Source organism: Stegodyphus dumicola, chromosome 10 (assembly GCF_044657685.1).
Source record: "Stegodyphus dumicola isolate Sdum_Otavi_A_Nest chromosome 10, ASM4465768v1".
NCBI classification, from domain to species: Eukaryota; Metazoa; Arthropoda; class Arachnida; order Araneae; family Eresidae; genus Stegodyphus; species Stegodyphus dumicola.
The window spans coordinates 114,275,293-114,302,801 of record NC_140777.1 but is presented as its reverse complement, the minus strand read 5'-3'; the positions used below and the strand labels follow the sequence as shown (position 1 = coordinate 114,302,801).

The 27,509-nt window shown below is 34.7% G+C and overlaps 1 protein-coding gene across 6 annotated transcripts in view; it reads left to right on the top strand.

The window, feature by feature from the left end:
* The window catches only part of LOC118205856 (alkylglycerol monooxygenase-like), a 106,082-nt gene that overhangs the window by 34,685 nt on the left and 43,888 nt on the right, over positions 1 to 27,509 (top strand). For 5 of the 6 annotated variants that reach the window (XM_085825396.1, XM_085825397.1, XM_085825400.1 and 2 more), the window contains 2 exons: positions 9,290 to 9,438; positions 16,016 to 16,143. In XM_085825396.1, coding sequence (XP_085681522.1) covers positions 9,334 to 9,438; positions 16,016 to 16,143 — 233 coding nt within the window. In that variant the 5' untranslated portion in view covers positions 9,290 to 9,333. Of the gene's footprint in view, positions 1 to 7,407; positions 7,549 to 9,289; positions 9,439 to 16,015; positions 16,144 to 27,509 lie in introns of those variants that run through there. The other variant, XM_085825399.1, reaches the window with a different exon arrangement.

The window sequence follows — 27,509 nt, the reverse complement described above, 5'->3', positions numbered from 1 at the left end:
TAAAATACATTTTCTGTCTTTGTTACCACATACTAGAGATTTAATTCCCAGGAAAGGCATGCTTAGAGTTTGTGACCAATTAATTTATCTTTTTTTCATAAGAGTGAAAGACAAATGGAAGTTTCTAGGAATACTTCGATATCAGAGACTATGAGACAACCTCTTTACGTTCCTGTGTTAGAATGGCGCTGAAATGGATGATGTAGTTTCGATTTTAAATATCCTTAATAAATTCAATCATTCTCTGTCTATTTAAACCAAACTGAATACATTTAATAATAAAATATTGTACGTAAACATTTAGTAATACAGATAAGCATTAAAATAAGATTTACGACCGTTACAGGTCAGCTACGCTTTTAGCGACCGAATTCTACAAACGACAAATCTCAAAAGCATGTTGCCAACGCAGGGCAACGAAAAGGTGGAAATTAATTCTATAGGCGTGGAAGTAAACACAAACATTTCCATTAAAAGACGTATTCTTCAGTCCTTTTTATCACATTCTTAACATTTAAGTTACATGAGCGGTATATTTAGAATTTGTGTCCACTTAATTTATGTTTTAACTTCATGAGACGCAAAGACGAATTGAAACGGCATTTAAAGCGTTAAATCAGGGGTCGATGTCGATCCCTTGGTGTCCATGGAAGCTGTCTAATACAGTCAATGAAATTTTGGAGATCGACGATGAGTCGTCAATAAATTTTACCAAGCAACTGAAATTCAAGTAAATGTATATCCATTTAAATTTACATTTTATTTTATTTATATACATACTACTAGATTCTTCAAACAATGTGCACCTTACAATGATCTTTTACGTTTAAACCTTGTTTCGTCATGTGCCTGCTCATTATGCAGATTTTTATGGATAGATTGCGTAGGTTAAAATGATAAGGAAATCTTTACCGGTATGAATAGGAAGACAAGTCTACTGAGCCACTGTAGTTTGACTAGAGAGCCGCTGATACGAGTAGCAAACGACTGACATTGTTACGGTAGGTTAGGGTTGAAAATTAGTTGCACTTTGTCTGTTCAACCAAATGTTGAAGCTTCGTGCAGAATTACTGGAGTTATAACCTAGCTAATATACTGTAGAGGAGTAGTATCAAACTCAGATTGCACGCGGGCCGAATATACGATCTAATATCAGCTGACGGGTCGAATTCTTTTTTTTTTTTTTTTTAATCAGCTTTAATTTAATTCACTCATGATATGTCACTGTGAGTGGAATTTTGTCATTGCTTTTTAACCTACTTTCTCATAAGATATCTACACACACTGTTTGTCGATGAGAGTCTAATGATATATATATTTTCACAAATTCGATTTAATTTTTTAAAATTTAATTTAATGTTTAAACGATTTTTCGCGCATACTTTCTTTTAACAAACGAACCAAGCATACTAGAACTTTACTGTTTGCACTATAGAATTAAAAAAAAAATCCATTGAAACTGTAGGAAAATTGTAACTTAATTTCTGAATTTTTGAAAAATCTTTGATGTTCTCAAAATTTCAACTTCTAAAAATGCATCGGATATAAAGTTTGGAAATTCATACAGGTTATAAAACTGTCTTTTGCCTTAAAAGAAGAATGATAAAGAAATATCAATTGAGCGATTTTGAATATTTTTCTTAAAAATACATTCTTTTGCAAAAACATCGAAGCACCGTGAAGGAAGTGGTTGTTTTTGATGAAATTGAATATGTGTATTGCTCATATATAGATAATAAAATGATTAAAAAATCAAGGTCATAGTACCTGTTCATGACTCACAATCACCCACTAAATGTTCAAATTAGTAATTGGTCTAACCGCCCCTGGCGGCAATGCATGCTTGAATTCGTCAAGGCATGGAGTGGTAGAGGTTCCTAATTGTCATCCTGCGAAACATTCTGCCAGGCATTCATCAGTTGTTGCTCCAGATCAGCGATATTTTGTGGTGCCCGAATCTGGCAGCTTACCATCCCCCAGACATGCTCGATTGGTGAAAGGTCTGGCGACCATGTTGGCCAAGGAAGAGTATCAACCGCACGGAGACAGTCCAGAGATATGCGAGCGGTATGTGGCCTGGCATTATCTACTTGAAAAGAGGCCCCAGGATGACGTGCCATGAAGGGTAATGCAACCGGGCGCAGGATGGTATCAACGTATCGTTGAGCTGTTAAAGATCTACGGAGGATGATTAAAGATGACCTGCTGTCATAAGAAATAGCGCCCCACACCATCACACCAGGGCTTATGGCTGTATGCCTTTGTAAAACATAGGCGAATTGGGACCGCTGGCCCCGTCCTCTCCAGACACGAATACGGTGGTCATCTGCTTCAAGAGTGAAGCGGGATTTATCGCTGAACACTATACGATGTCAGTCTGATGGTAGCCACGATGATCGGCTGCGACACCACACCAAACGACACCGCCGATGTTGTGGGGTCAAAGGCAAAGGTCTTAAAGGGCTCTGTGAGCATAACCCGGCCTCAGCCAAGCGCCGTGAGATGTGGACGGTACCACGGGAAGTATAGACGAAGCTGTAGTGCTTTGAATAGTCGACAATGATACCGTTGGGGCGGTTCGGGCCTGGCAAACAATCATCCGATCTTGCCACGCATTTGTGCTCCTTGGCCTTCCAGAGGCTTCATTTCGTCGACAATTTCCTTGTAGCAGCCATTGTTGCCAACATCTTTGCACAGCAGTGTATGCTGCAGTTTGCGGCCTATTTTCGGTATGACCACCCAGCTTTACGCAACCCTACAATGCGACCACGTTCGAAGTCGTTTAGTTGTCTGTAAGGTCTTCGATATCGTCCTAATGGTATCTTTACTTGCTTCTTTACAGAGTTACAAAGGCAGCAACACACACACACACACACACACACACACACAAAAAAAAAAAAAAAAAAAAAAAAAAAAAAAAAAAAAAAAAAAAAAAGGGTAGTTTTTGCATACCAATTTTCGTGAAGATCACAAAAATCCTTCTTGGTGCTTCGATTTTTTTGAAAAAGGGTATATGTTGTTGTCTGAAGCAGATAAGAGAATAAGAAGTTTTTCGCGGAAAAATGGCTTTTGAGTTTTCTATGTTGACGTACTTAATGAAAGACTAGATAGCTGTTTGTTTGAACAGTGTTATGATATCTAATTTATGAAACTGAATATTAAAAGCGATTTTTCCACTCTGTGAATGGCATTTTGTTGTATTTATAATTTTTAGTCAAAAGGGCATTAGCTCAGAAGGGCTATTAATTTCGTTTTGGCATTTAAAAATTTTTAAATGTCCTTTTCATTTTTCAAATTGTTGCCACCAGATATTATCGCCCTATGTTATATTAAAAGAAATTAAATAATGAAAAATCTGCATAAATCTATATATATTTCTCGCATTGTGATAAAAACAACGGTACCTACAGCTATCGAATTTAGAATATTGAACGTTTCCACCCGAATATGTGCATCTGGAAGCCCAAATCTGGAATTTGGAATTTGTTCTATTATCTGTTTCATATTTTGCAAAGCTTTAATGAATTTTTGATTGACGAACTCAACGATTTCAAAGGGAGCAATGGCAACACTGTAGGGAAAAAAAAACTTTTTTATCTCCAGCGCGCGAGATTGTGTATCGGAAATTCTAAAGATATGCTCATTTTAAAATTATTTTGCGATATTGCTCTTGAATTGAATTTTATGGTTTAAGTGCGAAGAATATGATATTTAATAAACAACGGTAACACAGAAAACTTAAAAAAAAAACGCCCCTTTGGGGGTAATGTAAAATCTGAAAGCTTTCAGATTTTTACCTTGTACTTATTTTACGCATTATTTTTTCTTATAATTTATTGCTTGTGTTTTAATAATCACTAAAAGTTTCATGAAACGAGTAACTGAGATTAAAAAACAGAAAATGAAATACAATTATAGAAAGGGTTTTTATACTAACAGCTTTGATTTACACTCATGTCCATAAATTAAGGATAATTCGGAGTCACGCGGAAATCGAACTCTAAAATAAATATATCACCTGTAAAATCACTACACACATCTTCAAGAATCATACGTAAATTTCAAAAAGTAACCAGATGACACCGATGGTACATCACAATGACGAGAGTGTAAGAGAGTGATATATAAGAAATACAGGCAAAGAAGTAAAATTGTTCGCAGGCGCTTTATAAGCATTTCAGTGCAATAACCGAATAGTTATGACGCATTTGGATGATTTTTTACGTGGTAGAATTACCGGCCGTCTGGAATGTGGGCGTACCCAACTGGAAGTATCAGACGAACTTGGAATTGCCCAGAGTGTCATCTCCAGGCTTTGGCAACGATTCCAAGATGATGGTAATGTGAGTAGACGTTACAGCACAGGTCTCCCCAGAGTTACAACGCCGAATGAGGACCGGTATTGGCAGTTACTGCCAAAAGAAACATTCAGAGCACATCCTCAGACCTGTCTCGTCAGCTCTCTTCAGCCACTGGTACGACAATTTCAAGGCAGACCATGTACAGACGCTTAGGGCAGATTGGTCTATATGCTCGTAGACCTGTCATTCGTTCCACTTACTGTAACTCACTGTCGCCTGCGGTTAGCCTGGAGTAGAGAGCATGCATTGTGGACACCGCAACAGTGGGCTTATGTGATGTTTTTCGACGAGTCCAGGTTTAGCTTGCAGTCAGATTCTCGCCAGACTTTGATATGGAGATCATATCCAGGTACCTGTTACCACCAAGAAAACATCATTGAATGACACCGTTACAGTGGTGCAGAAGTGTTCGTTTGGGGTGGAATTATTCTGGGTTCCAGAACTGACCTGCATGTTCAAATTGGAACCATGACAAGCCAAATCTATCGGGACATCATTCTGGAACAACATGTAAGTTAGTTTCGGGGCGCCATGGGCGCACAATTTGTGTTTATGGATGACAACGCCCGTCCTCACCGTGCAAACATCGTAATCGAATGCCTTCAATCGGAGGATATCATCCGTATGGACTGGCCAGCATTCTCACTGGACTTGAATCCAGTAGAGCACTTGTGGGACATGCTTGGCCGATGAGTTGCAGCCCGTCAACCTCCTCCTACATGTCTACCGGAACTTCGGAGAGCATTGCTGCGTTTTGAGTGGTGTAATATCCCCCAAGATCAGATCGATGATTTGATACTCAGCATGCCTAGGCGTTGTACGGACTGTATTGCATCGTCTGGAAGACATAAAATGTATTAACAATCATACCAACCATGCAATATTGGTTTTTTTGTAAATAGGTGTTTTTTGTAATTTGCTCCAGGGAGAAAAATAATTCGCTAATTTTTTTAATAATATCAAACATATAGCATCTTTTTTGCTCTTTACCTTTTGTTTAATAAATAAGCTTTAGAAATAAGTCAAATTTGTTTTGCTTCTAACTCTTCCTTTGCCTGATTTTGCATTATCCTTAATTTATGGACATGAGTGTAAAATGGATACGAAAATTATTGCAATAAAAGAGGGAAAAAATTGTCATATAATTTAATGCGAATAAAAAGTTTAACTCTATTCACGAAATTCATCTACTGTTTTATATAGAAAGGATCCCATGATAAATTAAAAAGATAATGACTTATACATTTGATAATGCAATTAAACTAATAGAAAATTAAAAAAGCTAATGGCTCATACTTTTGACAATGCAAATCATGAGTAGTTTTCGTTACTTAGGCGCCTCATCCTTGCATTATTGTCGATATGAAATTGTACCGGAATTCTATAAACTAGAACAGTTGGCGCGAAATTGCGTTACTTGGCCGGTCGACGGGATGGTGCTACTTTGGAAGATGGTTGCACGGATTTTGGCGGTTTTTTGGCGATTTTTTTTGGCGAGTAATACGACTTATGGTAAACCAATTGCTGGATAAGTTATTTATGGTAACCGATACTTTGCTGTCATTTTATTTAAAAAAATAATGCGTTTTATTATGCATAAATTCCGTGTTTTAAATATTATTTATGGATTTTAAATATTAAAAATCAATTTAATTTTGCATTTTTATTTGAAATAAAAATTTTATTGTTTATGTTATTTTATGAAATTTTCTGTTGTGGATGATGTAATCAATGACGTCACCTTACTTTAAAAGTCATTAGTTTAATATCTATAAATTTAATCTAATGTTTTAAACATTATCGGCTGTTAAATATTAAAATACAATTTAATTTTGCATTTTTTTTGAAAAATTATTTTATTATGTATGATTATTTAAATAATTTTAATTCTAGGCGTGATGTAATCAGCTCTCTGATTGGTTATAGAATATTTGTGCATTAACGAGCTGTAATCAGCTCCCTGATTGGTTACTGAAAATTTGTGCATTACCGCGCCATTTTAAAATTTAATTTATATCTTCGAATTCCTTCAAAGATGAATCCATTTCAAAGATGAATGTTGTTATTGATAAGTACCAAGAATTTGGTATCGGAATCAAAGAATTGTCCTTTGTACTTCAGGGAGGGGCGGTTAGAGGATCTTCGAAATCTTAAAAACAATACCTATTATTGGATTTTTTTTTTCAAATTTTTTTGTTATTTTTAATCTTCATGATCCATTAATTTGGCTCTAAATTGCTTTATCTATTTATAATTTTTTTTTTAATTTTTTTATTCCTGCCCTTGATATTACATTTTTAAAATTTTTTTCCTTGATATCTAAATTCTGATTCCGATTTTTTTCGTGGTGCTTATCAATAAACGACAGGTTAAATGACTCAAAAAAATGTAAGTACATATTTTTCTTTTATTTTGTAATTGTATACTTCAATTTTTGTCGCCCGCCAGCGGCCGAGCGGTAAAGTAGCTGAACACTGGTAGTTCGGTCCGAGGTTCGAATCCCGCGAACGGGCTGGCTGCATGGCTGTTTTCGTGGTTTCCCCATGTGTAACGTGTATACGAGCCAGTTTCCCTTAGAAAGTCCTCCACGAAGGCATCCCTCCCATTAGGCAGATAGCCCTAGTGTGCTTTGCCATAATTAAATACACCAACACCATCAATTTTTGTCAAAAAAATTAATACATTATTTTCAAAAATTGCTGAGATAATTATTGTCACATATGTTTTAATGTTAATTATATTCTATATAACGTATTTTAAAATATTTGAATTTAGTAATATTTTAATTCTTTTAAATGTTGGTATAATGTTTTTAATTCGATATTCATATTAAGTAATATTTTAATCTAATTAAAGTTTGGCACAATGTTTTTATAGCGGTGTTTTTATTCTCTTCTTTGCTATATGAAAGTAATAATAACCTTACTTTAGTATTTTATACTCATAGTAAATGTATTTATTTACACTTGCCTGCCAACTTAAAAAACGACATTTTCAACAAAATATTAATCCATTACTTTTAACGATATTTACTTTTTTTTTTAAGTTTCGAATACTTTACTATGCGTAAAAACAGCGTTTTTCAAGATGGCTGACGATTGTAAAAACCGCGCCAACAATTGAGCCAACGTAAATCGCCAAAAATCCGTGCAACCGTCTACCAAAGTAGCACCGACGAGATGATACGGTAAGTATCAAAATATCTTTACGATCTGCTTTGCGACTATTTTTCGCTTTAAATTTTTCAAAGCTTCGTAATCTTGATGTAGTGAGTACTATTTGTTGTTCATTTCATTGGCCGTTAACTATGCTTCATTTTTTATCGTCGTCGATTAACTTTCCTGTAAAGACTCAGTTCTAACAAGAAATCTCTGAACATTTCCACATATAAATAAACATTTCCACATATAAAATAAATAAAATATCCATAAACTTTTACCTCTAAATCATCTATTACATTATACACGTCACCAACGAATTCATACCGCAAGCATTACAAGTACTTAGTATCAAATATTTAAATTATTTCCATGCACGTTTACTTCAACTTAAACGTGTACCAAATTCCTACAAACATGAAATTCACAAAATAACTATCATTTAATTAAAATATCACTAAACCATGTACACGTCGACTTTTTTTTACTTAAAAAAACAACCCAGAATTGCACAAAAATGGCATTGCGCACACTCTTCACTATATCCATGTACACTGCTTTTTTCTCATAAATTAGAAAAATTTCACGAAAATACATGACAATTTTCTCAATCTTTAAACCCGGTAAAAAGAACATATATGAAATTACCTGATCGCGAAAAAGTATTTACCCTTTCCAAGTATGAACATTTCCACATATAAAATAAATAAAATATCCAAAAACTTTTACCTCTAAATCATCTATTACATTATACACGTCACCAACGAATTCATACCGCAAGCATTACAAATACTTAGTATCAAATATTAAAATTATTTCCATGCACGTTTACTTCAACTAAAACGTATACCAAATTTCTACAAACATAAAATTCACAAAATAACTATCATTTAATTAAAATATAATTAAATTCAAAAACACTACTTAAAATATAAACGAGCACATACATTAAATTAATACATACATAAATACCCATTTCGAATTCACTTTAGTTACGGCCATGGGATCCAAAAATTCACGAACACTGTTTCACCCAACACAGAATAAAGCCAAATACAAAATTTCCAGATTTTTTCCCGATTTCCCCCCTTTTCCGATTAAAGAACCGTAATTCGTCCATTAATATCACATGGCATATCCCATGATCTCTCATTTCCCTCACACAAAATAATGCGTAATCGGAACTGAGTACTGCTCACATTATTATCAAAGTCCCAGGTAGTAACCTTTATCGCCTCCAAAATGTCGCCAAACTACCAGTTACCATATTGTAAAGATCAACCATAATTCCTTTCAAACGATTGTTGTGGGAAATGTTGTTTTGGGAACGTGATTTAAAAAGGGTTACTAATTTAATGGATAGTTTGAGATATAGTGGATGTGAAAAATAAATAACGCTATTTAAGTAGAGTGTCTTTGGCGACCAAATGTGGACGATAAGTGGAGGTTCTGTATATCGCTTTCAATTTTTTCAGAAAGTGAAATGTGATTTTAGTATGTCAATAAAATTTTCTGAATTCATTCGTCTGAGCTTATCGAAGCACAGACATAAATGTGAAGTTCCGTGATTGCTTGTAGTTATTTGTATTGAAGTTTGACATTGTCTAAGATAATTAAGATATCAAGCAAGAATATTTTTTATTCTCTTTTCTTTGTTTTGTGCAATCCTATTCATGAACATAGATTTTTAATTCATAAACATTGAATTAAATATTAGTATCACTACATTTTATCATTATTTAATAAATAATATGAATTAAATTTTTCCAGTTGAAAATTCCTGGACTCCCTGCCTATAGCGAAAATCGTGAAAGATGACTAACGTGTTTTTGGAAAGATTAGGGTATCTGTTTTACATCGTGAATCCCAACAAAACATCGTTTGAGACTGTAGAAGAAGTGCCTGAATATGTACCACAAGTAAATCCTTTAATTAATTTTCCTGTTGTTGAAGTTGATTGTGTTGTTAGTTATTAGTCTTAGTTTTTTAAGTTAAAGTTTTCGTAACTAGAATTTTTGCAGAGAGTAAACGTGTAGGGATTATTTTAGTTTTTTTAATAGTTATTTTTAAGTTTTAAACCTGTTCTTGCCGATAGATTTTTAATAGTTATTTTTAAGTTTTAAACCTGTTCTTGCCGAAGATAGCTCAAACTTATTTAATGAAACTTAAGTTCAGTAAGTGGACTGTAATATTAACAATAACAAATTTATTTTAACAAAAACAACATTATTGAATACTAGCACACGCATGTGCTTATAGTTACCTATGTAACTTAGCTAAGAGCGAGCAACCATATGCTCTTACATCAAGTCAGAAATCATTCATACTAATAAAGCAAAAACGAAATAACTTTAGGGTTACACTAAAGCCAAACTCTGCTTGGCGTAAAACAATGCTGCCAAGCAATACTCTTTCAGACACCGAACAAAACCCTTTCCTTTAAATTCTTGTTTCCCACCTACAAATCTCTGCCAAAATAAGATTTCAGTATTGCGTTTTATGTAAATGAAGTAGAACCGCCATTTAATAGAAGTTCAGTCACTTCCGTAGAAGAGCTCAGAAGTTCTCAATAGAGAGTTTTCTGCCACGTAGTTGCGTCAAGTCTATCTTACTACGTACGGCCATAGTCTTACGTGCCTGTTAGTAACCGCCGGTGAGATTTAATTACGGGCCAACTCGGTTAGTTATCTTTGTACAGCTTTAGCTAAAGTTTAGCTAGTTATAATTAGTTTATTTATTTTTTTAAAATTTTTTATCGTAAGTTAAAGTCCAAGTAGAGGCTTTCACGTAAGCCTGAGCAGGGGCCGTCTGTGAACATTTCTTTGAGTGAATAAAAGGATATTATTATTTGAGTGAATAAAGGTTCTTCTTTGAACCTATATTTTATAGCTGTAGGAAGACCAGCAAGTAGTCGTTAGACGCTTCCATAAAAGTTCTAGTTACCAAGGGCACGTAAACGAACTAGAACGTTATAAACGTGAGAGAAATTAATGTGTGAAAGTGAATAAAATGTATTTTTCTCGTATACACAGTGAATTTCGATTACTAAAGCTAATGATTAATAGCGGTAACCATTTATTTCGGAGAAATATCAAAGATTAATCGGTGAAGAAATCAGGCTTTCTTCAACTGTTTGGTGTTGCATGTAATGTAATTGGAAAATTCCCCGGATTGGGAAAGATGGTCTGGGGTACAGAAACGTTTTTTAAAGGCGAATTAATATAAAAAGTATTGCTTATAGACATTTTTTCTTTCGTTAAAGGAAGAACATAATTGAAAGTTTTAAATAATGTAGTTTTAAACAAAATATGGTATTCTTCCATTTCGCCGGCGCAAATATCGCCTAGCAAACTTTATTGGCGACAACACACAGTATACACATAAAAAAAAAATTTAACAAATGTTAGTTCTAAGATTTTTTTTTTCTTTAGAGGCATGAACATTTTAATGTTGCTTAAATTTTTTTTTGAAATGGGTCTTTCGTTTCCCTTTCCAAATAAATTCCGCGAGATAATTTTTCAAATGATGGCGTGCCGTTCCTCCGTGTTTCTTATTTCGCCATTTGTTGCTACCTCATCGTCTTTCTTTCTTTCTTTCTTTCTTTTTTTTTTTTTTTTTTCGGCCTGTGTACCAGTTTCCCAATCAGCAAAATTGTATATATAGTTAGTTAGTTCACTTTGAAATCTTCGAAATTTTCCTCATCACGTTTTTCAGTGCAGTATGATTTGTACGAATCCGAATATATTATAGTTCCTTTTTCGATATTTAATTGCTTCTAATATAATGTTCATGGATCAGTTTGGCAGCTTCACAAGGAAACATTTGTTTGTTTCACGGCAAGATCCACCAAAGATCAACTGCTGTAGTAGAATCCGTCTCGCACTGTTCTTGGCGCTTCGTGAACATGCTTTCAATCCACTTCGACGATCATACCAGGTCGTCCTATTTTCCGTTGTTTACGGTTAAAAAGAATCCACACAAACTCGCACAAGTTGTTATTCCAGTTCACAATTGTTCCATGACCGATTTTCAACTGACTGATTGTCACACCATTTAACTGAAGTTAATTCATCGCTCCAACCATAAATAAACCTCACACACTTCAAGAAATTCAATTTCGATGACTTAAACTATGTGCTTTTCCGGATACTTCTTTTACTGGGACAAATTGAAAGGTTACAGCGCCACTGAATTTCGTTTCGAATTTAATTTCATTTCATGATTATTATCACAAGTAGCAATTTTAGGGAAAACGCCTTTCGCTTGAAAAAAAAAAAAAAAAAAAAAAATGGACACATTCTTCCTCTCTTCTGGGAAGATCTCAAATTTTCATTGGATTTTCATCCATTTTTGACGTATTAGGAGAAAGACATGACTGATTAGAAATAGCCGCGACCCGCGACTTGCTTTGAAAATGTGGCGGTAAAAGGTTACCAGCCGGCATATACCGTTTGGCGTCAGTTGTATCATTTTTGGCGACTTTATCGCTTGCGCGGGCGAAACGGAAAAGTACCCAAAATATATCGAAGGAGATGGCTACCGTTCTCTATGCACTATGCGCCACAAGGGTCGACCACTGACCTGACATTTAAGTAAATGTCTTCCAGTGTATTGTCATCCTGGCAGATGGAAAACCTGAGCTTGAAAATGGGCGGTGTTAATGTGAATAATTAAGATTTATGGAATAAAGGACCTACATAAATACACAAGGTTCATAACAAATAGACACAGAGTTCATATCTAAATATACAGGGTTCTGGTGAGTACATTTATTGTATAAACTGTACACTCATTGTTTTCATACAATATTTATGTTCTATTTATATGAGCTTTGATGATTTCGGGGTTCATCAATATGTATCCAGTAATTCTAATTAACATTATGTACATGGTGGGATTGAATTCGAACAAAAGTCCGAAAAAATATACAGTCCATATTTACAGTTCTGTTACAGATATATATATAATTAAAGTATCAATAGTTAAAACATTTGCTATGACTGAAAGTTCTTTTACGATTGTTCAACTATTTTATAAAAAGTATTTTCAGCAAATGCGAGTAGTGGTGAGAGTAATTAAATCTGTAGTACGTAAGTACTTATACTTACAATGCTGTTTTTCTGTATTGCATTACGAACTGATTAACTTATGCTACATCTCAATAGTTTGTAACTCATCATAGGTAACTCAGAAAGTGTTGATGTCTTTCAGATCCTGGCACCTTTGTAGTGATGCGTTGAGTAATTGCAACTAATATTGAGGGTGCGGTAGCTGTAAAGAGTATCATTGCTACTGTACTAATCCTTAAGTGTTAGTATTGTTTGATCTAGTTGCGCTAGGCTGCAGTTCAAGTCATGTTCAAATCATGTTTAGTCAAAGCAGTGTTCTCCGCTGCAGGGTGCCGAAACTGCTAGGGCATTTCCGTTTTTAATATTTAACTACACAGAATCTGATATTTCTGATAATTGGCCTTACGATAATCTTACGTTTGGCCTGCTTATTTTCACATTTATTCTTGGCCCACTGCGGTTAGTAGGCACTGCTAAGAATTTTTAGGTGCTCATTCTATGTGTTTGGGCAGTTGAAAAGGTAGTGATCTGGATCATCTACCTCTCCAGCTTCACATGAGTCTGTGTCGCGTTTATCAAACTATGAAGGTAGTGAAGGAAGGGACCATGGCCCGTATAAAACTGAGTCTGTGCCCCACTATGTGTCTTTGCAATATATGGAACATTTAGAAAACCCGTATGACTTTCTTCCTGTATTTTCACCATCTCATCTTTTTTGCCCCTTCCATGCTAGATAATTTAGCGTAATTCTCTTTAAATATGACGATGATACGCTTACTCGGTTTCTGAGTCAATTAAGATTGTTAGCTGCAGATTTAGCGTGCAAGTCCGTTATTTAGTTCCCATCATTTACCATATGTGCGGGAACCAGGAACAGATATGGTCTGTCATCTGATGGGATACTTAGAAGAATTTTTTGTATGTTGTGTACTATTGGGCTCCAACTTCTTTATCCTCGAATTGCCTCCAAACTTGAGGCTGAGTCGCTATATATAGTTATCTTTTCAGTTACATGAAAGGTTGGTCAAATTGATAACTGCTTTTAGTCCAAGAAGCTTCGCCTGAAAGACGGAATTTTTCACTTCTAGGCGTCTTTCCCAAGTTTTGACTACTTTACTTCCTTGAAGTACGCAGTAGGCGCAACCTGTGCCCTTTTCGGTTTTTGAGCCATCTCTGTAAATGGGCAGGGCTTTATCTTTGGATGGGATGTACTGTAATGGCACTGTGACACGTTAAGTCCAGCTCTGCCTGGTGACTCAACATAATCGGCTTACACTCCTCACAGTCTGTATGAATGAATGATTTCTGCCACATTCCCTTCAGGACGCAGTTCTAGTTCTGAAGTTCCCTTCTACATGTTCAACAATCCGTTCCAACGTGTATATCGGAATTCTCATTGTTTCCTGCCGAATAACATTCCTCAATTGCAGCAGATTTACAATAGGTGATGCGATTGTATTCGTTGTCGAGAGCTGGAGCTTTTGGTCCTTACTTTTTTTGAGGAAGACAATCAAGCAGATACGGTCAACTCTCAGCGCTATGTGGACATGATTCAAAACTTTATACAACAAGCTTTAGAAGAGATGCATTTCCAGTCCGAGCTTCGATGACAGTTTCCTGGATGGTTTGGTTTTGGTTTTATTAGATTATGGAAAAGCACTCGAGGGCTATCTGCCTTAAGGGAGGGATGCCTTCGTGGAGCACTTTCTAAGGTAACTAGCTCGTATACCTGTTACACATGGGGAAAACCACGAAAACGCCCATGCAGCCAGCCTGTTCGCGGTATTCGAACCTCGGATCGATCTACAAGTGTTCAGCAATGTTACCGCTCGGCCACTGGTGGGCCCGTTTCCTGGATGGCTCATCTCGATTCGAGGTGTTATCCCGTGGGCGATACACTTGTACAATCTAATGCCATGTAATTTTTTTATGAGAACACCAATAGCGTTTCCCCTTACACCCTAATGCTTCGCTGCCTAGTAGGATGGCGTCTGCTATAGTTGGCGGTGTTTTATGAGATTGGCGAGCACTTCGAGGCAGAGGCTTCCAAACATAACCCTGCAAACTTGTTTCAGTCGAAGAATGTTAATCGGGAGAATTTCGGTGAACATGTTGCATCAGTGCATAGAGAACGGTCGCCATCGTCTTCGAGATATTTTGTTTAAAACTGTATGATTTAAAAATTTAAATTATATTCTTCCCTTAGCAGAAAAAGTGTTGTCTATCAGCAATACGTTTTTTATAATTCGCCTTTAATATAAGGATGTTCTGTCCCCTACCCTCTGTAAACGACTGAAACTCATACTCATACATGCATGTAAATTAAAGTTCTTAATGAATCGTGCCGTCATGTATTATTTTGTAGTTTCCTTCTGAGAACCGATTATTAAGAATTTGGAAACTAACTTTTGAAATTGTTCAAAATTGCCAAAGATGCTGTATCGCCAAATACCGTTATATTTTATTTGCTTATCCATAACATTTTGGTGTTATTTATTTTAGTGTTTTCTTATATAGTTTTAGATGAACAAATACAAGTGCATTATTTTTCAAAAATATCGAGAGCTTATGATTGAAAGACCTTTTCTGTTTAATTTTGTTTCCATCTTTGATGTGATCAGTTTGACCTTAAACAAAAACGCATTGTTTGTTTTGAACAATCAGAACATTAAAAGTGCATTAAATATAAGTGCATTAAAATTATAAATTTCTGCTTTTTTAATTAGTTGCACTAGCATATAATAAATATAGGGTACTTCAGCCAATCGAAATACTTTTGGCAGACATAGCTTGCACAAAGGCAAATCAAAATCATACTAATGCAAGGTTGGAAGCGCCATTTTCATGTGTTAGGGTACAGAGAAGACGGGAAATGAAACAGCGGCATGTGAAAGAACAAAATTCGTCTTGTTTGCAAGACATTAATGAAATGCATTGAGGATACACTGAACAAAAACATGCACTGAACAGCAAAATGCATTTTACATCTTCGGCGCTTAGAATTCCGTTACAATTTGGGAAATTCCTGACGTGTCTTGGACTTTTTCCCAAGCTTCAGAGAACTTTTGAAATAGCTTCTGGTCCTCATAATTTTCAACCGGGTATATTGCATCATTTCTTTAAATAATATCAGAAGGACATAGTATGTTCACGATCTTGCAGGCCAGTAAATGGGACAACTACGCCAAATCCACCGATGTTCAGAAGTCATGTCCAAATGTCAAGTAATGATGAACACATGAAGATGGTGTTTCCAATCTCGATTGCTATATGATTCCGATTTGTCTTTGTGAAAACTGCCTCTCCTACAAATTAATCATGTTTAGCTGAATTACTCGGTGTATGGAAACGTTTTTGAAGTAATATTTTTAAAATTTTTGCTTTATGATCTGTATTCACAAAATCACCAAATTCGGATTTTTCATAGGTTGTGCCTCACTTTTTCCTTCTCTTTCTTTTGGAAGTATTGATCAATGCTTATAAGAAGAAATCTACTGTGAGAGTGAATGATGCAATTGGGTCCATATCGCAAGGAATGCTGCAGCAGCTCTCAAGGTATTTATATATACTTAATAATAATTTGCTTTCTTTTGAGTTTTAATAGAAATATATTATAGTTTTAATATGAAATCATCATATCATCGTTGATTCCTTAACGATGCTATTAAGACTCTCGCAGTGTAACTATAAACTACATCAAAGTAGCGTTGACCCAAAACATTTAGATTCGTTAGAAACTTGAAGTGCTATTAGGGACTACAATAAAGTGAATGTTCGTTAAATTCTAAATTTAAATGATTAAAAGTCATATGTACCTGAATTGACTTATTCTATTTCCCGTCGATAGCTATATATCACAATAAAATAACACCACACAGATTACAGAAAATAACACTTTCAAAACTTTCCATACATTTATTTTCCATAGCGACACTCTGGCGCTAGGTTTCTTTCTTACAGCGTAACATATGCATCGCAACTTCGAATGTACAACAAAAATGAAGTTTCTCACAGAATATATTTCAGCGCCAATTCTGGTGGCGCATGCGCTATTAGCCAAGATTCTACTCTGTCGCCAGGTATTTCTTAGCTAATACAAAATAGTATCATTTCCTTTAATGAAATTTATAGCAATAATTCTTTAGGAATAAATTTCAGAATAATAAAAAGCATACGGTTTTCTTTACTATATAATAATAATTGATCGTAAAAGTAATTAATAAAACTTTATTCGATTCTAATTTACATAGAATGCTGAGAAACAAATTTATCCGATCAGAAATCGTTTTTAATAATTTGAAACAGAAATGCTAATAGTATTCCAAATTAATAGGGCAATTATACTATAATTATGAACTTAGGGTTTAATTTTAGTCTTCAGTATCATATTAGATTTTAATATTTGCAACGCACATGCATTTTAAGAGTTTGAAATCAATCTTACTTTCCATCTCGAAACTTCTTATTTCAAACGCCGATTCTTCTGCTTAACTGAATATTCGATTATTTTCAACGTCAAATATTATATATATATATATATATATATATATATATATATATATATACTGTAAAAATTTGGTTCGAGGTTTCACCAAATTATGGTACAAAAAAAGTTGCAACCAAAAGATGGTAAAATGTTGTTCCATGATTTGGTGCTTTGAGTGAACCATTGTTTGGTAATATGTTGAACCATGAATTGGCATCCATGATTAGAGAATGTTGAACCGTGAAGTAGGAATACGTTGAACCATAAATTGGAGACATATTGAACCATGATTTAAAAATACCGTAGACCGTTAATTATAATTATATTTACCATTAATTGTAACTATTTTTAACTATTAATTATAAGGCGCAGGAAATTATTTCAGAGCACAGGCATAAAATTTCATATTAGCCATTTTCTGCTGATTCTTCTGGTATTTTTGTATTCCATTATTGCTATGGAAATACTTGTTAATAATTATTGCTATAAGTTATTAATTATTATATATCCTATTATACAATTAATAACCTATATCAATCGATTATTACTTTTTTCTATATAACAAACAGCATACAACATATTGATTATGCAAATGACTTCACATGACAATTAGACTATAAACAAAAGTTTAGAAATTTTTTTAATTAGATTTATGTTTTTTTGGTTTTAATTTTATAAATATAAACAAGTTTTCAGAAGAAAAATCGCAGATTGCAATTGAATAACGGTTCCATTTTATTTAAACCTTCAACACAATTTTTTTAGTATTTTGCATAAAATTGTTTAGTTCTTAAATCACATAAAAAATGTTCAACTTGTTTTCCATGGTAAATTGATTTGACTAAAGCCTGCTTTCAGTAGGTACGAAGAGAGGAAATCCAATAATGTTGGTTAAATGTAACAATATTTATTTTGGAATGTTTCTCTCGAATGACTTTCATATTCTAAAACTTTGCAGATTATGCTTAAGATCTTTCTTCAATGGAAATAACTCTTACTGCAGCATAATATAAGATATATCGCAAATCAGTGGTGATATCATTTATATCCTCTGTGAAGATATACAGTTTTTTTCAATAACAGACAGTAGCATTTGTGTATCGCCCTATTTTGTATAATTTTTTTCTTACCATCTGATATAGCTTTATATCACTACAAAATTATCAATTTTATTGTTACATTTTTTGTAATAAAATTTGAATATGCCGATCTACTGCTGGTGCATGTTAAACTATTGATATCGATTTCGTCAGAAACTCTTGATTTTGCAATATTCAAATCTAAAAGAGAGAGAGACATTTTCCCAACATAAAAATGAAATTACACATTGCTTCTGGTGTATAATAAATAAATATTTAGTTAATTAAAATTATATATAAAAATAAATTATTCTATGCATAATTCGTACTTTTATTCACATTCCATGGCATTTACAAGCTGATTAAACTGCTGGAGATCCTGATAAATATTACTTGAAAAATTATTTTAGTCTAGACCTTAAGAACTAGTATAGGTTAAAATGTATTATGTAGGTATGTTAAAACGTAACATGAATAGCTATGACACAAAGTAAATTTTACAAGGATTCAAATGAATTTTCTTATTTAAAAGCAGGTTTTATTTTCTTAGAGATTAAACATATCTCTCGATAATATAAATGTTAAAATATAAGATAATGAAAAAACAGTACAAAAAAATCATTACAAAGAAATTAAGGAAGAACATATTGAAATAATCAGAGGCTGAAATAATGCACGGCTGATACACAAGAATATTAATAATTCAAGAAATATTTTATATTGATTGCTGCATATATATAGATATAAACAAACATAATTATATTATATTGCATAACTTAAATTTACACTCATGTCCATAAATTAAGGATAATCCGGAGTCACGCGGAAATCGAACTCTAAAATAAATATATCACCTGTAAAATCACTACACACATCTTCAAGAATCATATGCAAATTTCAGGAAGTAACTAGATGGCACCGATGGTACGTCACAATGACGAGAGTGTAAGAGAGTGATATATAAGAAATACAGGCAAAGAAGTAAAATTGTTCCCAGGTGCTTTATAAGCATTTCAGTGCAATAACCGAATAGTTATGACATAAAGGACGTATTTGGATGATTTTGTACGTGGTAGAATTACCGGCCGTGTGAAATGTGGGCGTACCCAACTAGAAGTATCAGACGAACTTGGAATTGCCCAGAGTGTCATCTCCAGACTTTGGCAACGATTCCAAGATGATGGTAATGTGAGTAGACGTTACAGCACAGGTCGCCCCAGAGTTACAACACCGAATGAGGACCGGTATTTGGCAGTTACTGCCAAAAGAAACAAGCGGAGCACAGCCTCAGACTTGTCTCGTCAGCTCTCTTCAGCCACTGGTACAATTTCAAGGCAGACCATGTACAGACGCTTAGGGAAGATTTGTCTATATGCTCGTAGACCTGTCAGATGCGTTCCACTTACTGCAACTCACTGTCGCCTGCGGTTAGCCAGGAGTAGAGAGCGTGCATTGTGGACACCGCAACAGTGGGCTTGTGTGATGTTTTTCGACGAGTCCAGGTTTAGCTTGCAGTCTGATTCTCGCCGGACTTTCATATGGAGAGCTCCAGCTACCCCTTACCACCAAGAAAACATCATTGAATAACACCGTTACGGTGGTGCAGGAGTGCTCGTTTGGGGTGGAATTATTCTGGATTCCAGAACTGACCTGCATGTTCAAATTGGAACCATGACAAGCCAAATCTATCGGGACGTCATTCTGGAACAACATGTTCGTTTGTTTCGTGGCGCCATGGGCGCACAATTTGTGTTTATGGATGACAACGCCCGCCCTCACCGTGCACACGTCGTAAGCGAATGCCTTCAATCGGAGGATATCACCCGTATGGACTGGCTAGCATTCTCACCGGACTTGAATCCAGTAGAGCACGTGTGGGATATGCTTCGCCGACGATGTGAATCCCCTCAACCTCCTCCTACATGTCTACCGGAACTTCGGAGAGCATTGCTTTTTGAGTGGTGTAATATTCCCCAAGATCAGATCGATAATTTGATACTCAGCCTGCCTAGGCGTTGTACAGACTGTATTTCATCGTCTGGGAGACATCCAATGTATTAACAATCATACCAACCATGTAATATTGTTTTTTTGTAAATAGGTTTTTTTTTCTAATTTGCTCCAGGGAGAAAAATTGCTAATTTTTTAATAACATCAAACATATAGCATCTTTTTTTGCTCTTTACCTTTTGTTTAATAAATAAGCTTTACAAATAAGTCAAATTTGTTTTGCTTCTAACTCTTCCTTTGCCTGATTTTGCATTATCCTTAATTTATGGACGTGAGTGTAATTTACCTACATAAAGGCACTCTGCTTATCAACTGCTGATAAACATTTTAGTAATTAATTTTCCGAATTAACTAGCACAACTGTAGCATTTAATATATTTCAGTTTTTGTAATTCAAAATAAATATATTACTCTTATTGCACATATATTAAAAGAGATGAAATATGCATTATGAAATGAAAACTTCATAATAGTAGGCTTCAAATTAAGTTTTGAACTTTTTACAGAAAATCTGTAAAAACATGAAAACAGAATATTCTACTTTAATGCAATCTTATGATGAAGATTCATAACATTACAAGGTATTTTACCACCGATTTAAAAATAATGCTGTAAATAGTAATGGACTTTTTAATAGCAAAAAAATTTATTGCCAGAATAAGTCATGTAACATTGACACAAGATGAAGTGCCTCTACACACCACAAATCCTGTCCTGTATCTTCTGTAATCGACACATGAAAATGTTCACGCTCTGAATTGCTCTAACATGCACGAATAGCCAACAAGGTCTCTACATATTATACCTTATGACTTTTGACTATGGCTGTTTTAAACCGCAGGTATAAAGAGGTCAGCTGATATTCCTGGCCATGCTGAAACAATTTTTTATGGAATTATAGCTGAACTTCCTTCCATGAATACCCTCTACTTGTATATGACAACCACAATATTGAGCATATGTAATCTTAGTGGCAATGTGAATTGTACTGCATAACTATACGGATTTCTGACATAACTGACATGTCAGTGACATATGTAACTATTCTGGCAATAAAATCTGGCAGTAAAACAGGAACCAAGCTCTATATGAGCAGTCTGCTAATGTGTTAGAAACCAATAAATACTCCTCTTGAATAGCTCCAGTTTTAGTCTTTCTGAGTGTTTCAAATGTTATGAAAAATATTTCATCCATACTCAGCTTACTTTTAGAAAACCATGACGCATATCGAATTGACTTTGAAATCCACATTCCTGCCGTAACTTTTCTTCATACCCGCATAAAACTATTTGACTTTTTAATTTTAAATTTCATTTTAGAATTACATTTCACGCATGCAAATTCCCTCTATTAAACCTGCTTCCTTTAAGAAATATAATAATAATTGTTGCTTATCTTCCATGAGCGGGGTAAGCTGGCGCCAAACTATTTTCGTTTTCGATGTCAGACTTCATTTCGCAATTGCCAATTACAAAAAGAAACTGATGTAAATTTTAACATCGCCAAACGAAAATGGCGCAAAATGCAACAGAAGCATATCCTTATTAACAACTAAGTAAAATATACAAGTTAATATCGTCCGTGGAATTCAACACATTGAACACCTTTCACTCAACAATCGCGCCAAATAAACACCTGCCAAGTTTCGGGCTCTCTCCGATTATGGAAGATTAATCGAACTCGGAATAAAATAAAATAAAAGAAAAAACTTTAAAGAGAACAGGAAAACGTTCAGTCATGCATATACATAAATGAGTACTGTATTTAAAACAATAAAGTAAATAAATTGTTCTAATACTCTTCGCACCGTATAAGTGATGTTCGAAATCGTTAGTCTACAGTGTCTCACAAAAGTGATGGGACACTTGTGCTTTACAAAAGGAAACTGTAATAAAATTAATTAAAAAAATATGTAAAAATTTTTTGTGGGTGTGTTTCATGCTTAAATTTAGTAGCAGTTATTACATAACATATTTTCTCAAAATATTAAAATATTAATTTAATAAAAATACAATTGTTTAGAACGGAGCAAAAAATGGCTCACATAAGTGATGGGACACTACGTACTATGCAACAAAAATCGTATAAAGTAAGCAATAAAAATATCTTTTGGGGTATTTATTTTTACTCAAAAGCAATGGGCAATAATTTATAAAATCGTCTGCAGTATTTCTCTCCAGTTTGTTTTGGAATTTTTGTGTTTTTTAGCTCTGTGCAACCATGAATGCTAAACGAAAAGAAACTTTGCCTGAAATTCGAAAATTAGTTATTAATTTGCATATTGAACGAGGAAAATCTATTAGAGAAACTGCTGAAACAGTTAACTTCAGTCATTCAACAGTTTTCAATATCATTAAACGATATAAAAAGAATCATATGATTCAGGATAAAAGAAAACCTGTCCAACCATCAAAAGGTATCCAATGGAATAAAGCGAATTATCGTTCGAAATATTAAAAAAATCCAAGAATGAGTGCTCCTAAAGTTGCTGCTGATTTACAAGCATTATATGGAGTAATTGTTAATTCTGAGACTATTAGAAGAGTAATTCGATGTACTGGATATCACGGTAGAGCAGCCAGGAAAACATTATTCGTAAGTGAAAAGAATAGAAAAATCAGACTAGCTTTCGCAAAATCCAACATAAAAATAAGAATTCTGATTACATAGTATCTGATAGTTATATTTACTGATGAGAGTAAATTTAATATATTTGGTTCTGACGGTAGAATCTTGGTGTGGAGAAAACCCAGGGAAGATTTTCGCAAACAGAACTTGGTGCCAACAGTAAAACATGGTGGAGGAAGAATTATGGTATCGGGGTGTATGTCGTTCGCTGGAGTTGGTAATCTTGTTTTTATTGACAGTATAATGGATCAGTACGAGTATATTGACATTTTAAATCAAAATTTGAAATTTTCAGCACGAAAATTGAACCTTCATAACGATTTTAAATTCTACCAGGACAATGACCCCAAGCACACTGTTTTGAACTTTAGACTCTGGCTGCTGTATAACTGTCCTGAAATAATAAAAACACCACCACAATCTCCAGACTTAAATCCCATAGAGAATATTTGGCAAGAATTGGGATCAAGAGTTCGAAAACACACCATTTTTTCAAAACAACAATTAAAATCGGTGCTTCAAGAAGAATGGGGTAAAATCACTCCAGAAATCACAAAAAAATTAGTCGAATCCATCCCAAGAAGATAAATCATGTTTTAAAAGTAAAAGTAAATCCAACAAGATATAAAACCTTTTAAAAAGTAAAATTTTTGGATAAATATTTGATGAAAAAGTAAGTGTCCCATCACGTATGTGAGCCATTTTTTGCTCCGTTTTAAACAATTGTATTTTTATTAAATTAATATTTTAATATTTTGAGAAAATGTATGTTATGTAATAATTGTTACTAAATTTAAGTATGAAACACACCCACAAAAAATTTTGCATGTTTTTTTAATTTATTTTATTGTAGTTTCCTTTTGTAAAGCACAAGTGTCCCATCACTTTTGTGAGACACTGTAGCTACTAATGCATCATCTCATTATTTCAAAAATAATTTTCTTACCAGCAGAAAACAATTATTAAAAAATTTATGTTTGGGTTATAAGGAATGTAGGGTCTGCAGGTCTTTATTGAACTTTTGTTTCAAGTCTGAATAAGAAACGAATACAGATATTCGATGCAAAATATCCTGAAGCGGGAATCTAAATATAGTTTCCGGTTGTATGCATTAGGAAAAAAAAAATCCCAAAGTTCTTCTTATAGAAATACATATATTTAGAATTGCGAAACTATACATTATGTTATGAACAATTTACTTGTCTTAAGAATATATGAGAATCTCTTTTCAGTGCTTTACTCGGAGCCATTTCTTACATAATAGCTACGAAAAATAAACTTCTATAAATATACGTACTTATGAATAAACTAAAAATATGCGTACATAAATCGATGCGAATAAATTTAAAAAATACATACATAAGTCAAAACATAGTAATGAATATTCTAAAAATATACATACCTTGTAATTTTCAATTCGACGTACGTATATTCAACCACCACAAGCGTTTTTAAAGATGGTGGTAAAAATAGGCTGACGCGCTTGCGCTGAAATGGTTTGCATTGATTAGCTGTAACACGTTGCCAGAAAATGTTGAAAACTTGAACCGTTCTTGCAGTTTCACAATTTATCGGAGCCGTTAAAAAAACAAGTGCACCATGTTTTGGTTCATCCTCGAATATTAAACCATTAAATGGTGCAACATTGTACTGAAATCTTTTACAGTGTATATACCCATGAGTCTGAGGACATTCATTTAATACAATCAGGTTTTAATTGATAATTTGTGCAGGCAGCCTAATTGGTATAGTGGTTAGGGATGGTGACTGCCATATCGATGGGTTACAGTTCGAACTAAAGAAAGCAAGGATGTTTGCTAGTGTGTAACAGGAAGGCCGAACTACACTCCTCAAAAGTGAAGTTGCAACATCAGGAAAGAATGCGCATAGCGTCATGCAAATTGCAGGAGCGAGAGTTGCGAGATGGATACGCAAATGATAAAAATTGCGCACGCATTGAATTACGTGGGTCGCATATGAAGGCTATAAAGGTCAGCCACTTTCCCTTCTCATAAACAGCATCTGAGGGTTTACGCAGCATTGAAGACGTTAGAAGAAGCATAGAAAAGGCCTCTGAGACGTCGGTGAGCTCAATCGGCTCAATACCATCAGTTAACGACCGGGGAACGTGATCGTTTTATGGAACTTCATGAACTTGATTTGTCGCTGTGCACAATAGCCACTCGTGTTGGGCACAACGTGAATACCATCCAGCATTGTGTTACACGAAGGATTCCAGGACGGTGTACGTGCTCATTGAAGAGGAAGTGGTGCGCAGACCGGCGTATTCGGCGGTCAACTATTGGAGACCTTTTCTCCACGTCATGTTATAAGGTATTTCTCCCGCCTTCGTGGTGTAGTGATCTGCACGCTATGCACGTATCCCAGAGGTCCGTAGTTCGATTCCGGGCGAAGGCGTTGTTCATTTTTCACACCTCCTGTTTCCAAATAATCTAATGTCTCTACAAGTGGCGCCCGAACTAAAAGGGTGGTGGAAGATGATTCTCCACACCCAGGATTTGGCGATTGACATTAACCGAGGACCACGGCCGCAAACTTTGGATGATCTCCGTGCATTTGCATATCCATCTCACAACTTTCGATCATGTAATTTGCATGACGCTACGAGCTACGATCATTCTACGAGCTTGCAATTTCACTTTTGAGGAGTGTACATGCTAGTGAAATTCGCATGCTGGAATTCAGGGCAGTTTGAGAGCCACAACTAGATTTTCAAAAGCTACAAGTCCATTTTAAAATAGTGAAACAAGTTTCAAATGGAAAGAAATGCCTGAATTTTGTAAAAAGAAATGAACTAAATGAATTCCTTTTTGACTCTAAGCAGTTTTAATTTACCATATTTCATTTGCATAATAGGCATATCACTCATCCACGACACGAGTGACAGAAAAGTGATGAGATTTATCGTGTTTGTGCGGTATGGGGGGGGGAATGTTAAAAATCCTTCTTTGATGGTAGAGGAAGAGGGATGCGGACCGTCCCATGGGATGCTTTTCATAAAAATTGCAGTGGAGCTGCAAAATTAGTGCGATACAACTATACTTGTACAACCAATGGTGAAATTATGATATCTCGCCTATTTATACGTTAAACAAACTGATCAGTTATGGAAATATGGTAGTACTAGTAGTAAAGAAAATAAAAATCAAATACATTACAATTCTTGATATGCTGTACGACTAAAGTAAAGCTAGGTTATTTGAATATGGCAAAGCACACGGGGGCCTTCTGAGTAAGGAGAGGGATGCTTTTGTGGAGAACTTTCTAAGGCAAACTGCCTCATGGGGGAAATCATGAAAACCAATCAAGCAGCTAGACCATTCGCGTAGGTTTGAACCTAAATCGAACTACCAGTATTCAGCAGTCCTAACCACTAAAATAAAGTAATGTGAAATATATTGTATATTAGATTTGTGAGGTTTTAGCGTATTCTGCCTCGCATTCTTCTGTGTTGTGCATGCAGCTAGCGAGTAGAGGATCCGCGGTTCCCAAATCCAGCGTTAGTTGATTTTTGATATTTCCAGGTTCGAAATGTCTGATGGTTTCTTAACCCGGTGGAAGGCGCGCGCTAAACAGAGCACATTTTGGTCGCGCGGGGTACCTGTATAACCCCACCGATAAATTTAAGCTTAATTCAATATACACATATAAACTTAAGTGCAAATAAATTGAAAAGGTATAAAATACAGTTTTTTAGTATATTCTAAAGCATGAATATTAATTTGAAAATATATTTACGTTAATTTCTACTACTAATGTTTATAGGAAAAAACTTACTCAATTACAAAATAAAAATCAGTTACATACCTTTATTGAATTTTAAACACATTTGTCACAAACATAATTAGAGTGATCCTTGCAAGTAAAATTTTGGCATTTCATACAAGAAATTGTTGTTTTTTTGTCCTTAGCTCGAGGACATATTGTACATCGTCCTTTACCAAGCTTCATTCTCTTTGGCAAGTTCTCTTCAGAAACGGCATTCCTTTCTGTTGAGAAATTCTGATTCATTTTCTCTCGTAATTCTCTGGGTAACATTTGCATATTTGATCTCCTCTTTATTTGTGGGTTTACGAGAGATAATGCCAATGTTTTCAAAAACATTCGTCTACTTTTATACTGCAAGGGAGGATTTTTAGTAGACATAAGTGACACTCGCGCGTTTATACCAGCCACGTTCAAAACACAGTAAAAAATCACCATAGGCCACCTGTTTGTTTTCCTAGCTGTTGAATAAAGCGTAGACATTTCATCAACAGTATCTACTCCTCCTTTCGTTCCATTGTAGAAATGGATTATTTCTGGCTTACTTTGTTCAGAGTTTTCATCTATCGTGTCATCATGATGCATTGTAGACAGAAGAACTACACATTTCGATTTCTTTGGAACATATGATACTAATGTCATGTCTTTTTGGAATCCAAACATGGAAGAATATACTTCTCTTTTCTTTGTTTCTAAAAATTCAGCAGGAATTACAGCTTTATTTTTCTTCAAAGTTCCCACTACAGTGAGTTTCTTTGATAGGAGCTCTTTTGCTAGCGGGTAACTTGTATACCAATTATCCATGGTTATATTCCTCCCAGATCCAAATAATGGAGCACAAAGTCGTTTTACGATCTCAGATGGCGAATAATCAACTTTGAAAGGACCATCCGATTGTTTCCCCGCATAAATTTCCATATTATATGTATAAT